General features: G+C 41.4%; 1 protein-coding gene across 9 annotated transcripts in view; it reads right to left on the reverse strand.

Moving 5' to 3' along the window:
• zmynd11 (zinc finger, MYND-type containing 11) overlaps nt 1-15,361 on the reverse strand; it is a 223,277-nt gene that overhangs the window by 16,242 nt on the left and 191,674 nt on the right. For 8 of the 9 annotated variants that reach the window (XM_070881598.1, XM_070881597.1, XM_070881595.1 and 5 more), the window contains 3 exons: nt 15,140-15,208; nt 10,543-10,815; nt 7,992-8,177 (listed from right to left, as the gene is read on the reverse strand). In XM_070881598.1, the coding sequence (XP_070737699.1) occupies nt 7,992-8,177; nt 10,543-10,815; nt 15,140-15,208 (528 nt within the window). The remainder of the gene's footprint in view (nt 1-7,991; nt 8,178-10,542; nt 10,816-15,139; nt 15,209-15,361) is intronic. The other variant, XM_070881603.1, reaches the window with a different exon arrangement.

Genomic DNA, 15,361 nt, shown 5'->3' on the forward strand with positions numbered 1-15,361 from the left:
AAAAGATTAGTGAAAACAAACATAGGTCCCGTGCAGTCAGAATCAGGTGAATTTATAATGGGGAACAAAGAAATGGCAGACCAATTGAACAAATACTTTGGTTCTGTCTTCACAAAGGAAGACACAAATAACCTTCTGGAAATACTAGGGGACCGAGGGTCTAGTGAGAAGGAGGAACTGAAGGAAATCCTTATTAGGCGGGAAATTGTGTTAGGGAAATTGATGGGATTGAAGGCCGATAAATCCCCAGGGTCCGATAGTCTGCATCCCAGAATACTTAAGGAAGTGGCCCTAGAAATAGTGGATGCATTGGTGATCATTTTCCAACAGTCTATCGACTCTGGATCAGTTCTTATGGACTGGAGGATAGCTAATGTAATAGCACTTTTTAAAAAAGGAGGGAGAGAGAAAACGGGTAATTATAGATCGGTTAGCCTGACATCAGTAGTGGGGAAAATGTTGGAATCAATTATTAAAGATGAAATAGCAGCGCATTTGGAAAGCAGTGACAGGATCGATCCAAGTCAGCATGGATTTATGAAAGGAAAATCATGCTTGACAAATCTTCTAGAATTTTTTTTGAGGATGTAATTAGTAGAGTGGACAAGGGAGAACCAGTGGATGTGGTGTATTTGGACTTTCAAAAGGCTTTTGACAAGGTCCCACACAAGAGATTGGTGTGCAAAATTAAAGCACAAGGTATTGGGGGTAATGTACTGACATGGATAGAGAACTTGTTGGCAGACAGGAAGCAGAGAGTCGGGATAAACGGGTCCTTTTCAGAATGGCAGGCAGTGACCAGTGGCGTGCCGCAGGGCTCAGTGCTGGGACCCCAGCTATTTACAATATACATCAATGATTTAGATGAAGGAATTGAGTGTAATATCTTCAAGTTTGCAGATGACACTAAGCTGGGTGGCGGTGTGAGCTGTGAGGAGGATGCTAAGAGACTGCAGGGTGACTTAGACAGGTTAGGTGAGTGGACAAATGCATGGCAGATGCAGTATAATGTGGATAAATGTGAGGTTATCCACTTTGGTGGCAAAAACACGAAGGCAGATTATCTGAATGGCAGCAGATTAGGGAAAGGGGAGGTGCAACGAGACCTGGGTGTCATGGTACATCAGTCGTTGAAAGTTGGCATGCAGGTACAGCAGGCGGTGAAGGCGGCAAATGGTATGTTGGCCTTCATAGCTAGGGGATTTGAGTATAGGAGCAGGGAAATCTTACTGCAGTTGTATAGGGCCTTGGTGAGGCCTCACCTAGAATAGTGTGTGCAGTTTTGGTCTCCTAATCTGAGGAAGGATGTTCTTGCTGTTGAGGGAGTGCAGCGAAGGTTCACCAGACTGATTCCCAGGATGGCAGGTCTGATATATGAGGAGAGACTGGATCGTCTGGGTCTGGAGTTGAGAAGGATGAGAGGGGATCTCATTGAAACATATAAAATTCTGATGGGACTGGACAGGTTAGATGCAGGAAGAATGTTCCTGATGTTGGGGAAGTCCAGAACCAGGGGGGACAGTCTAAGGATAAGAGGTAAACCATTTAGGACTGAGATAAGGAGAAACTTCTTCACTCAGAGAGTTGTTAACCTGTGGAATTCCCTGCCTCAGAGAGTTGTTGATGCCAGTTCATTGGATATATTCAAGAGGGAGTTAGATATGGCCCTTACGGCTAAAGGGATCAAGGGGTATGGAGAGAAAGCAGGAAAGGGGTACTGAGGTGAAGGATCAGCCATGATCTTATTAAATGGCGGTGCAGGCTCGAAGGGCCGAATGGCCTACTCCTGCACCTATTTTCTATGTGACCCGCCCTTGCTCTGCTGGATTGAAGCAGCAGTTCTTTTGTAACCAATACAATGTGGGGGGGGGGGCGGGGGGGGAAGAACACTATAATCCTAATCGTTTAAAATAGTAACGTTGGTGTGTAGTATACTCCGAAGAAAGGGAATGTGTGTGGCAGGGAAAATTGGAAATGGATTACGTGGAGAATGCTTGCATTCAACAAATGAATATGGCCCTATGACACAATTAGTCTATACACACCAGAGGGGGAGGGCAGTGGAAGAAAATCCATTTATTCACTTTAAACAAAATGTTACATCATCCTCAGCTGATAAATCTATGCAATTATTCTAGTAAAGGTATGACAGTCGTTTCAAATAGCATCTCTGGACATGTTACCTATAGTGACATTACAAACCTTTCTGAAGTAACAGTAGATTGAGTAGAATGACCATAACCTGAAGGTCCCCACCACCATATACAGAACAACTTGCAGGATACATTCAACAATTATTTTGTGTTATAAATAGTAGTCCATTGGATAGAAGAAGTTGGACATTTTGTAAAAAACGTTTGAATAATATAACATCTAGCCAACATTTCAACTCTGATTCTAAGGAAATAATAGAAACATTATTTTAATTTCATACTCCAAATACCTTTTGGATGATTGGTCAATCTTCACAACTCAATATTGTTTGATTGCCAGTGTCACACACTCAACTAATTAAAACTAATGCCAGAGATGCTCTGAATTTTCAGTAGATTTGGGGGAAAGGAGGTGTGTTTATCATTAGTTAGATATACACCAGATTTAAATCTCAAGCAGCTGGAATAAAGTAGGATTTGATTTCCAAGCTCATTTCATGAAAGGAAAGGATGCTGTCCAAGAGATCCTTTCTAGCAAGATATACAGAACAACTTGCATTAACTGCAACACTAACTCCCATATAGAACTTGGTTTCAAGGCTGCCTTCACCAAATACTGGAGGCATTTTACAATTTAAACCCTCTCATGTACGTCTTCTGGTAGAACACTAGGCAACAATATTCTTCTATTTTGTATTAAGTTTTATTAGTGAAGGAATTCTTGGAAACCACCATAGCAAACACAGGTCCTTTGGGACTAATAGCGGTTTCCTTTAATATCCCGACTGTCAGAAAGTTCCTGCTGTGAAGCAGCATGTGATTGGTATGACTCTAAATTGCATTAGTATGTTTGAGGAACATGACTTTGGAGGGCAAAAAGTGGTAGTTCAGAATTACCCTTCTACATTATTAATGAGATCCAAACAGGCTTGGCTAGTTTCCTCCAGTCCAAGTCTGATCCCACAAAGATATCGAGCTGTTCTGCATTCAGACTGACCAGACACTGGATCCCCACGGTTTGAAACGAAACATGAGTCAGCTCTATATAAACAAACTATTCATATGGTGTGTTATTGGCAACGCAGACGGAGATCTTCCACTGTCCACATCAGCTGAAAAGGTTAGACGAGCAGTTTCCAGAGTCTCCTCGATTGTTATTATAATGGAGCACTGTGGTGCTATCTGGACAGAGACAAGTCAATGTGCCTTGGCTGGGGTCTGCAAGCCCCAGGGGGATAGAAGTTTGAGCTGGCCAATGTGTCATCTACATTCTCATGGAAAACCAGATAAAGGGACTGTACCAACAACCATCCAAAAAAAATCCGGTCAGGATGGTATTGGAGGCGGTTACCTGAACCTAGAAAAAACATTTCGATCGAGGCTCCAGTGCTGGTGATCTAAAGCTGCTAATCACCACAAATTGAGACACTGGACAATAATTCAGGCCAAGAGATTTAACTGGAGAAATCTCATGCAGAATCTTGCAAAAGTTACCTTGAAGATTACCATGAAGATGACCAGGGTCATCATATGGAGAACAAGTAGTGTTCAGCAGCATCTATATGCTTGCTTTGGCAAAGACAATGCTACATTGTTAATTGTGAGGGAGCAGCATTAAATCTCATTCTGACATATTGCCATGATGAGAAGCCTGGGATGTGAAGGAAACCTGCTGGATAGGTGAAGAATCCAGGAAGATTTCAGGAAAGCAAGGGCCTTCCCCAGAAATAGTATCTACAAGTTTTGAGGAAAGGTCCTCGACCTGAAACATTAACTCTTTCTCTCTCTGCAGATGCTGCCTGACCTGCTCAGTATTTCCAGCGTTTTCTTTGTTTTTATTTCAGATTTCCACCATCTGCAGTATTTTGCTTTTCTACAAATACTCCTCGTGTGAAACAAAGGAGGTCCTCTTTTCAAAAGCAGATCGAAATAATATTCTCTACTAACTCTTTAACGGTCAAAGGCCAAAGATAAGTGTTTGTCCATAAATCTGTACTATCCAGTAAATGACAACTGGATTCCATTTTTTGGTACACTGAGATTACGATCTAAGAGATTACAGGTACAACCTCCGAAATCCGGAAACCTCGGGACCGAGGGCATTCCGTTTTTTCCGGATTTCGGAACAGAAATCCAAAGCCCGAATCTGGAAACCCCTGGGTCAAGTTTCGGGTTTTCCCGGATTTCGGAGACAGGGACAGCGGCTGTGGGTGATTCAAAAACAATTAATTTTTTTTATTATGCTTAACCTTGTTTTGGATTGCTATTGCTCTGTATTGACTACACGGGCACCTGGTGTGATCTGGCAGGACTGCATCCAGGGCTGACACCAGATCAGACACGCAGGGCTAAAAATGTGCTAACCTTGCGCCTGTTTTTTGGGGCGATTTGGTGAAAAATGGCGAACTGGGAAACTTGGAGAGGTCTTGCGTCGGCGGTTTTTAAGTACCGCTGAGGAGCGGGCCGCCAGCATACAGGACTTGAAATAGCACTTTCGCCAAAAAATTTGGCTCACACCGCGCCCTTAGTTAGGATGAAAATAAACGCCTGGGGAAAAACCTGCGTTGCAGCTCTTGGAACAGCGGTAGGTATGAAGACCTGCAGAAAAGGCAAGTTAAATTTTTTATTTTTTAATACTATGGCTGCGATTCGATAGTTAAGTGTCTTTTGAATGTTTTGTAATTTTTTTTTGGGGGGGGGGGGGATTATTTACAGAATACTGATCAGAATATCAAATAGCTATTTCTGAAATGTTACTACTTTCATTTCGTGGAGTTTATGGCGCTTATATCACTGGTGTGAAAAAAATATCCGGTTTCGGAACAGATTTCTGGTTTCTGGATGTCGACTCGTGCGATCTGCACGGTGTCTGGTTTTCGGAACATTCTGGTTTTTTGGAACTCCAGATTTCAGACGCTCTACCTGTATTCAGGAGTCCTACGTTTGTTTGAAGAAAAAAAGATAATAGTCCAAGAATGAAAACTTCACACTACTAATGGCAAAAGCATTTCCATCAGAAAGGTAGATCCTGAAATTGTTTCAACCCCAGCTAGCAGCACTGGTGGGCAGGCTGCCAAGTTATAGTTTGATATGGAGACCGGCAGGGGGGGGGTATTTTAACATGCAAAAATGGGTGGGTTTGGTGGTAGTTAAAAGTTTTAAAATGTAAATCCCGATCCCAAGCCGCCCACTTTCAACAGGCAGACAGACAACCCGCTGCCAGGAGATGAGTTACATAAGAAATAGGAGCAGGAGTAGGCCATTTGGCCCCTCGAGCTTGCTCCTCCATTCCATAAGATCATGGCTGATCTGATCCTGGCCTCAACTCCACTTCCTTGTCCGCTCCCCATAATCCTCTTCGCCATCATTCAAAAATCTGTCCATCTTCACCTTGAATATATTCAGTGACCCAGCCTCCACAGCTCTCTGGGGTAGAGAATTTCAAAGATTTACAATACTCACAAGAAATTCCTACTCGTTTCCGTTCTAATGGGAGACCCCTTATTCTGAAACTATACCCCTAGTTCTAGATTCCCCCATGAGGGGAAACATCCTCTCTGCATCTACCTTGTCGAGCCCCCTCAGAATCTTATACGTTTCAGTAAGATCCTCTCTCATTCTTCTAAACTCCAATGAGTATAGGCCAAACCTGTTCAACCTTTCTTCATAAGTCAACCCCTGCATCTTAGGAATCAACCTCGTGAACCTTCTCTGAACTGCCTCCAATATAAGTATATATCTCCTTAAATAAGGAGACCAAAACTGTACGCAGTACTCCAGGTGTGGTCTCACCAACCTGTATAGTTGTAGCAGGACTTCCCTACCTTTATAATCCATCCCCCTTGCAATAAAGGCCAACATTCCATTTGCCTTCCTAATTACTTGCTGTATCTGCATACTAACTTTTTGAGTTTCATGCACAAGGACCCCCAGATCCCTCTGTATCTCAGAATTTTGTATTCCCGCCCCATTTAAATAATAATTTTCTTTTTTATTATTCCTACCAAAGTGGATAACCTCACATTTCCCCACATTATACTCCATCTGCCAAATTTTTGCCCACTCACTGAGCCTGTCTATATCCCTTTGCAGATTCTTTGCTTCTCCTCACAACTTGCTTTCCCACCTATCTTTGTATCATCAGCAAATTTGGCTACATTACACTCGGTCCCTTCATCCAAGTCATTAATATAGATTGTAAATAGTTGAGGACCCAGCACCAATCCCTGTGGCACCCCACTAGTCAGTTTGCCAGCCTGAAAATGACCCATTTATCCCGACTGTTTTCTGTTAGTTAACCAATCCTCTATCCATGTTAATATATTACCTCCAACCCTGTGAGTGTTTATCTTGTGCAGTACGCTTTTATGTGGCACCTTATCGAATGCCTTCTGGAAACCCAAATCCACCACATCCACTGGTTCCCCCCTTATCCACTCTACTCGTTACATCCTCAAAGAACTTCAGCAAATTTGTCAAACATGATTTCCCTTTCATAAAACCATGCTGACTCTGCTTGACTGTATTATGTCCTGCTATTACCTTAATAATGGACGCCAACATTTTTCCAATGACAGATGTTAGGCTAACTAGTCTATAGTTTCCTGTTTTCTATCTGCCTCCTTTCTTAAATGGAGCATTAATTTGCGGTTTTCCAATCCGCTGGGACCTCTCCAGAATCCAGGGAATTTTGGTAAATTTTAAATATGATAGAGGCCTCTGCTTTAACCAGTTGTGCAGGTTTTACTGCACCCTGCCGGGAATCCTGATAGCTGCAGTGAGCACGGCCTTGAGGAGCAATTCTTGTGGGTCCGGAGGAGGAGGAGTGCTTCCTTCTGCCCCCCCCCGCAACACACTCCTTCGCGGGGTCAGGGATCGGACCCCCTGGGATCAAATTCACTCCTGGGGGTTGGTGATCGATCGAACTTCCCCCCCACCCCCCAGCTGCTGCGCTGTCCTGTCTAGCCAGCGTTCCCCGTCCGACTGGAAGCCAGCCTGTCAATCAGGCTGACTTGCCGGTGGGGAATCTAGCCCATGACGTCACACGCGCACTGTGGAGTTAAAGCTTATGGGTGTCCCGCAGTCTACCCTCCCCCCACCCCCCTTCGCGGGCGGGTCGTAAACTTCAAAATCCAGCCCAGTATCCACAGTAATGACACAGCTAGAGCAGAAGTATTAGAAGTATTGGTACCACTGGGAAGGGGGAGTGTGGAGGGGGTGATAAGAGTATATTCCTGAATAGAAATTAGTTCATGAGAGGCCTTTTCACTGTCATGGATGTTAATGCCTTACACGTCACTGTTAATTACCCATTACTACAATCTCTTTTCCAGTTTTTGCACCTTGACTAGAACGGAGTTCGATACAACTGACAGACTGGTAAATGGGAATTTGAAATCAGTGCTGATCAGCAACATAGGTTCAGCAGGACTGAGTAAAGGAAATTCAAGATCTTGAGAAATGTGCTGGGGGAAAAAAAATACCCGAATTTACCACATGGAGAGAATCAACCACATGGAGAGAATCAACCTGGGACAGTGCCATTATTTGTAGACGGCGGCGGCAGTGTGATACAAGTTGAGTGAGTGATTCACAAAGTACAACACAAGATTTCAGCGCTTATCATCTCCCACCCCACCCAGAACATGATTTGATGCCCAAGTAACAGCATTTTGTATAAAATGTCCTGTTGCCAATGAAAATAACAGAGCATCCAAGTGATAAATTACTCAACCTACATATCAAGATAGGTTTATTGAATCGCCCATTCCATCAGAAAAGTCAGTTCTTTAACCGCCCTGATTGAGTTTATGTCTTCAGAATCATTTTGTCACTTACCCATTGCTTCTTTTTGGTCTGGGAGATGAACTGCTTGTGCTGCGTGGCCAATTTTTTGATCTCTTCCATGAATTCCTCTTTGCACTTTTCCTTCACTTGCTTACACTTTCTGTCCATCTCGGCCTGCATGTTGACAACAGCTTTGTTCACTGCCTGACGCTTTTCCTCCTCCATTTCGGTGCGGAGCTGAAGGAGCAAAATTCAAGAAAGTTCAATATAAAACAGTCAAATGTTTTCAGCAGGTATTTTTTATGTACTAAAAACATCTTACCAGGCATCAAAGATTAATGTTCAGTCCCCCCCTAATTGGCTGGAAAACTATCCTTTGGAACTGGTTATCAGCAAATTAAGAAACACGGAACCAATGTTCCCTGTAAGCCGTGCGAGTCCGCGCTGCAATCTGTGAAAGTACCGCACACAAGCTGTCCCGTTGAATATACTGTCCCGTGTGTGAGGCCGCATTACAAATTTAAAAAGGTACTGTACATTTAAATATATGGCTGCATACCCACAGCAATATTTGGAGGGAGCATTGCATGGAACCCAGCTCCCAGAAGGATGAAACACGGGAAAACAAGTTAAATTTTAAATATAAAAATAAATCAGAGTTAAAATAGATTACATAGGGACGAAATAATATAAATATTAAAATAGTGAATATAAAAGTAGGGAAAAAGACAAGAGACACGGACATTTTAAAATCGTTTGATTTAAAACCTTGTGTGTATTTTAGTGAATAGCAATAAAACTCCTCATATCTAGACATCATAATATTCAGGGATTTTTCAGCATTGGTGAACTAGAATCTTAAAACAGAATTATGGCTGGCTGGAGTACTGAATACTTTGGAACTGGTAAAAGCATAATGTTCAATTCAAAAAGGTCAACCTATTCTAGTTAAATATAACTGAATACATCTTTATTAAAAACATAAATCTTAAAATTATGCAGTTATACCTGCCAGATGTTACCCTTGATTAGAAGAGGATTTCACACTAAATTTGAAACTCCACTCTTCCAATATTATTGCCACTCTACATACGGTTCAAGTCATCAATAAAAGTATTGGTCTGGCAACAAACGAGCAACACATTTTAAAATGAATAGATTCTTTGCTGTATTAAACATTCAAACATTTACTAGTGTAGAAATGAGCTGCAAGACTGCCTAATGCATTAATTTGCAAAGAAAACATTTTCCAATCACCTCCACTAGAATAAGAGCACAAGTAAAGTCAGGGATGAAGATAATTTGGCCCATCTATTCAGTTTGTTATTATGGCATCCAATTATATTTTAAACAAGACATGTTTGTCTCTAGTACCTTGATTGCTCAATTGTCCAAACATTTTTCCTGCCAATGATCTAAATTGAATTTTAAATCATTTCCAATTCTGTTTTCTTTGCTTACTGTGAAGTAATAATCTGGGTTTACCCGAACCACGCCATTTAATATTTTATTCCATGCGTTCCCGGCCCCATTAGCTCCTTCTCCAGATTAAAAGACAACCTGTAAAGGCTGCAAATCAAATCTTTAAAACTGAAAATGTTGAAAAATGCACTGTAGGTCCATCAACATCTGTAAAGAGCAAAAAAGGAGGTGACCATTTTGGGGGTACACCTTTAGTCAGACCTGAAAGTGGAAGGTAAGCAAGTTCCTTTATAGACCTGAACAAAGTGATGGGAGAGAGGCAGCGCGATCCATTTATTGCCTCTCTAACAGGAGTCAGCGTACTTGACACTGGCATTTACCTGTTGCTCCCCTTACTTTTATCCAGTTCTATAAAAGGGCTTGCTTATCTTCCAGTTTCCAATGCTGATGAGGGTCTATAGCCAACAGGTTATGCCATCGTTTTTCTTCAGATATTGACAGAGCTGCTGTGCATGTCCAGCCTTGCTGGTTTTTAATTTAAGCTTCTCTAATGCGTCTTCATGATTCAACCCATTACATGGACAGAAAATCAGGCACTGCAGGCCCACAATTTGCTGACCATAGCACTGTAAATGTTGTTCCTTGCTGGGAACATCCAACTATGGAATGGGTTCCAATGTGACCTGCTATTGCTTACAAATTTTGGAATACAACTGGAACTTGTTGGTACCTTGGAATGTGGCACCCATATTTGGAGAAAAGGAGGTATTAGGTCATGACTAGACAGAGATACTTTGCTACAATGGTCAAGAATGTCCAACGGCACTACTTTATCATTTGTATATAGGAAAAGGATGCAGCAAATCTCTCCCCCTTGCCACCCCACACCAAGTAAAGCTAACTAAAACCCAAATAAATTCAACTTCTTTTCATGTCCAGGAAAATGGGAACGGTGTGTGCACATCTTCTAAAAATAAATTTGTACAGATATACTTACCTTTTTTCAAACGACGCTCTTAGATCACATATAACTTGTAGCATGAATCAACTAAAGGTACAAATGTTGTAAAAGCCTTAGGATCTCAGTTTACGTCACATGTAGCAAAATGTTTGGAGTATTTCTAAACGTTATTTGAATCCCTGAACTAAACAGAAGGTTTGAGCCAAAAACGATCTGTACCTTTTCCAGCGCTTCTCTCACAACGCGTTCAGTCTCCCTTTTGTGCTCCGCTTTCATACGTTCCTTAAAATCATTAAATATTTTGGTGTACTTTTCATGGCACATATTTTGACAGGGGAGGTCATTATTAGTCTGGGTGCTCCGATGTAACATTCTTGGTGAGGAGGCACTTGGCTTCTTTGTTTGCGTTGCAACTGAAACCTTCTCGGGTTGTGGTGGCACTGTAGGTATTTCTTGGCTGGAACTGACGGCCTCCATTTCAGGTTCTGGTTCCTAAAAAGGGAAAGAAAACACAAGCACTAACAAGATTTGAATATGCTTTCCCCTTCCCATACAAAATCCTTAGCACAGTCAACGACATGTACGCACGTAACGGGGGAGGTCATTGACCAGGTTTAGATCTGCGGTCTAAGCAAGCTTGTCAACCTTATTTTAATGCCCAGGCAACAATTTAGTTTATGACAGACAACCTTCTCAGCTTAACATATACATCAGATGGGATGAAATGTTCTTTCTTTGTGTTAGGCATAGAAAGCGTAACGATTCTGAGATCATGCCATTTCCTAGTTTGCACTCTTTAAACTGCACATACAATTCAGAAAATACTAAGTAATAGCCTGTCACTACATTGCTCAAATTCCAAATCTATCTACTTGACCATTCTGACTAGTACTATGTTTTATACACCTGTAGTGACAAGCTTTGACAAACCAAATGCAGTTAACCATAATGAGCAGTATCTGAACAGTGCGTAAAACTGTTCTAATCTTGTTAGATTTTACTAAATTTAGGTACATACTTAGGAAATGTTTAAAGTCCATACATACTGAATTACAAGCTGTGATGAGAAATTAACACAAGACTGTAGATCAACAATGGATTTTTTTTATATAAAAGGAGGTTGCAAAGTTGCAGTATATAAAAAAAGACTGCTTCAAGTTTCAGAATGCCATGGAAAAAATAAAGAGATTATAAACAAATTAAATTTGAAGTAGAGCGCTTATGGAGCCTATAAATTATGATAAAAATGAGAGAATTAGACAAAATAAGGAAAGGGGTTAAGGGATAAAGAAACAAGGAGGAAGTACGAGGAGAGAATTTCACAAAATGTTTAAAGAACAGTAAAATATTCTACAAATTAACCGAACAAAAAAATTGTTAAATGTGAACTGTGTCCCGAGAGGAAAGGATAGTGAGTGGAGGACAAGTGGAAGTTGGCAGGGATACTTAACAAGTACTTTGTGTCAGTGTTTACAAAAGGGAAAGATATTGGGAGGTGGTAAATTGTGAATTGTTTAAAAGCAATACAAGAGATATAATAAATAAAAGCACCAGGTCCTGATGGGATCAAACCAAGTATTCTGAGGGGAATGAGGGAAGCAAAAACAGAGGCAGGGTTCTATCGAGGGTGAATGTGTGCTGGAGGACTGGAGAGTGGCCAATGTAATACCCATTTTCAAAAAGCGTATAAGGTGGCCAAGGTTAATGGGAAACTAAAAGACTGGGAAAATTTTAAACAACAGCAAAGAATGACTAAGAAAGCAATAAAGAAAGGAAAGATAGATTACGAAAGTAAACTTGCGTAAAACATAAAAACAGATAGTAAAAGCTTTTACCGATATATAAAACGGAAAAGAGTGACTAAAGTAAATGTTGGTCCCTTAGAAGATGAGAAGGGGGATTTAATAATGGGAAATGTGGAAATGGCTGAGACTTTAAACAATTATTTTGCTTCAGTCTTCACAGTGGAAGACACAAAAACCATGCCAAAAATTGCTGGTCACGGGAATGTGGGAAGGGAGGACCTTGAGATAATCACTATCACTAGGGGGGTAGTGCTGGACAGGCTAATGGGACTCAAGGTAGACAAGTCCCCTGGTCCGGACGAAATGCATTCCAGGGTATTAAAAGAGATGGCGGAAGTTATAGCAGATGCATTCGTTATAATCTACCAAAATTCTTTGGACTCTGGGGAGGTACCAGCGGATTGGAAAGCAGCTAATGTAACGCCTCTGTTTTAAAAAAGGGGGCAGACAAAAGGCAGGTAACTATAGGCCGGTTAGTTTAACATCTGTAGTGGGGAAAATGCTTGAAGCTATCATTAAGGAAAAAATAGCGGACATCTAGATAGGAATAGTGCAATCAAGCAGACGCACCATGGATTCATGAAGGGGAAATCATGTTTAACTAATTTACTGGAATTCTTTGAGGATATAATGAGCATGGTGGATAGAGGTGTACCGATGGATGTGGTGTATTTAGATTTCCAAAAGGCATTCGATAAGGTGCCACACAAAAGGTTACTGCAGAAGATAAAGGTACGCGGAGTCAGAGGAAATGTATTAACATGGATAGAGAATTGGTTGGCTAACAGAAACCAGAGAGTCGGAATAAGTGGGTCCTTTTCGGGTTGGAAATCGGTGGTTAGTGGTGTGCCACAGGGATCGGTGCTGGGACCACAACTGTTTACAATATACATAGATGACCTGGAAGAGGGGACAGAGAGCAGTGTAACAAAATTTGCAGATGACACTACGATTAGTGGGAAAGCGGGTTGTGTTGAGGACACAGAGAGGCTACAAAGAGATTTGGCTAGATTAAGCAAATGGGCTAAGGTTTGGCAGATGGAATACAATGTCTGAAAGTGGGGTCCTTGTGCATGAGTCAAAAAGTTAGTTTGCAGGTGCAGCAGGTAATCAGGAAGGCGAATGGAATGTTGGCCTTCATTGCGAGAGGGACGGAGTACAAAAGCAGGGAGGTCGTACTGCAACTGTATAGTGTATTGGTGAGGCCGCACCTGGAGTACTGTGTGCATTTTTGGTCACCTTACTTAAGGAAGAGATACTAGCTTTGGAGGGGGTACAGAGACGATTCACTAGGCTTATTCCGGAGATGAGAGGGTTACCTTATGATGATAGATTGAGTAGACTGGGTCTTTACTCGTTGGAGTTCAGAAGGATGAGGGGTGATCTTATAGAAACATTTAAAATAATGAAAGGGATAGACAAGATAGAGGCAGAGAGGTTGTTTCCACTGGTCGGGGAGACTAGAACTAGGGGGCACAGCCTCAAAATACGGGGAAGCCAATTTAAAACCGAGTTGAGAAGGAATTTCTTCTCCCAGAGGGTTGTGAATCTGTGGAATTCTCTGCCCAAGGAAGCAGTTGAGGCTAGCTCATTGAATGTATTCAAATCACAGATAGATAGATTTTTAACCAATAAGGGAATTAAGGGTTACGGGGAGCGGGCGGGTAAGTGGAGCTGAGTCCACGGCCAGATCAGCCATGATCTTGTTGAATGGCGGAGCAGGCTCGAGGGGCTAGATGGCCTACTCCTGTTCCTAATACTTATGTTCTTATGAGACAGACCTAACCTGCCTATTATAGGTCAGTTAAACATCTGTCAGAGAACATTTTGGAATGTTGAATTAAAGATGAAATTATTAAATATTTAGATGGAGAAAATAATTAGAAGCAGCCAACATGGATTTCAGACAGGGAGATTGTGCTGGACAAACCCGACAGAGGTCTTTGTGGAGATGGATGGGGGAAACAGAGTAGATATGGTGTACTTGGATGTGCAGAAAGTCTGAACCACAAGGAACCACACTGGAGACAATTACTGAAGAGTAAAAGTTATGAAATATGGAGAATTCAATCATCAGTAAATGTGATGGAGCACATTTTGGTTTAAAATTTAAGAACTATACTTTCAATGGAGAAATGTTGGAGAGCAGAGGAATTTTGGGTCCAGGTTCACAAGACATGAAAAGTAGCACCTCAAATAGATATCGCCATAAAAACCTAATGAAATCTGGGTTTATGGCAAGAGGTACAGAATAAAAAAAAGTCAAGACATAATGGGGAATCTGCACAAGATCTTATGGCCACAGTTGGGTGTTCTATATGCAGTTTTAGGCTCAATGCTATGGGAAAGGTGTTGAGGCAATAAAGAGAGTACAGTGCAGATTCTCTAGGATGCTGGCTGATATGTCAAAATACAAAAAAAAAGACTTGAAAATTAGGACTGTTGTCTTAGAACAGAGGATTAAGGGGTGATTTGATAGATGGACAGAGTAGATAGAAAGAGACTATTTCCAGTGATTGAAGAATCTAGAATAAGGGGACATAGATACAAGATTAAATGCAAGAGATTTAAGACAGAGAGCAAGAGAAATGTTTTTACTCAGAAGGTTGTGGAATGACTACTAGATTTAGTGATTGAAGCAGAGACCTAGTCAACATTAAATAGTTTAGATAGGTGGTTGAAGGAGTGAGGAATAAAGGGATATAGGGAAGGGGGAATAAAGGGATATAGGGACAGGGCGGGCAGACACATGGGGTTGGGACTACTGCTTGCGTGAAGGATAACTACCAACAAGGACCAGTTTAGCCAAACAGCCTGTTTAAGTTGTAATTTCCATGCAATTCTATGCAAGTGGTTTTCTCAATCTCCCAGTAAAAGATGTCATATGTCTGCATAACAACTGTACTTATTCACAATTCATGTGACCATTAAATATTCTCAAATATAATTCTGGCCAATACAAGACATAATTACAGGTTCCTGTGCCCCATCATATTTTTGGTTACGCTTACTTCATCTTTGGCGTCTGAATGTTGATTCCGTCTGGATTTCTTGCTCCTGGGTTCTTGTGTGCTCTTCTGCTATAAAAGTACAACATATATCATTTGAAGCTTGTAGATGTTGCACTAAGATCAGCTGTAATATCCCATCTTATTGGATCTAAAAATAACAGTCCCGGTAATAAAAATATTCTGCAATGTCTTGTTTCTACCTCTCTTCACCGTGACTATCTT

Source organism: Pristiophorus japonicus, chromosome 5 (genome assembly GCF_044704955.1).
Source record: "Pristiophorus japonicus isolate sPriJap1 chromosome 5, sPriJap1.hap1, whole genome shotgun sequence".
Lineage (NCBI taxonomy): Eukaryota > Metazoa > Chordata > Chondrichthyes > Pristiophoridae > Pristiophorus > Pristiophorus japonicus.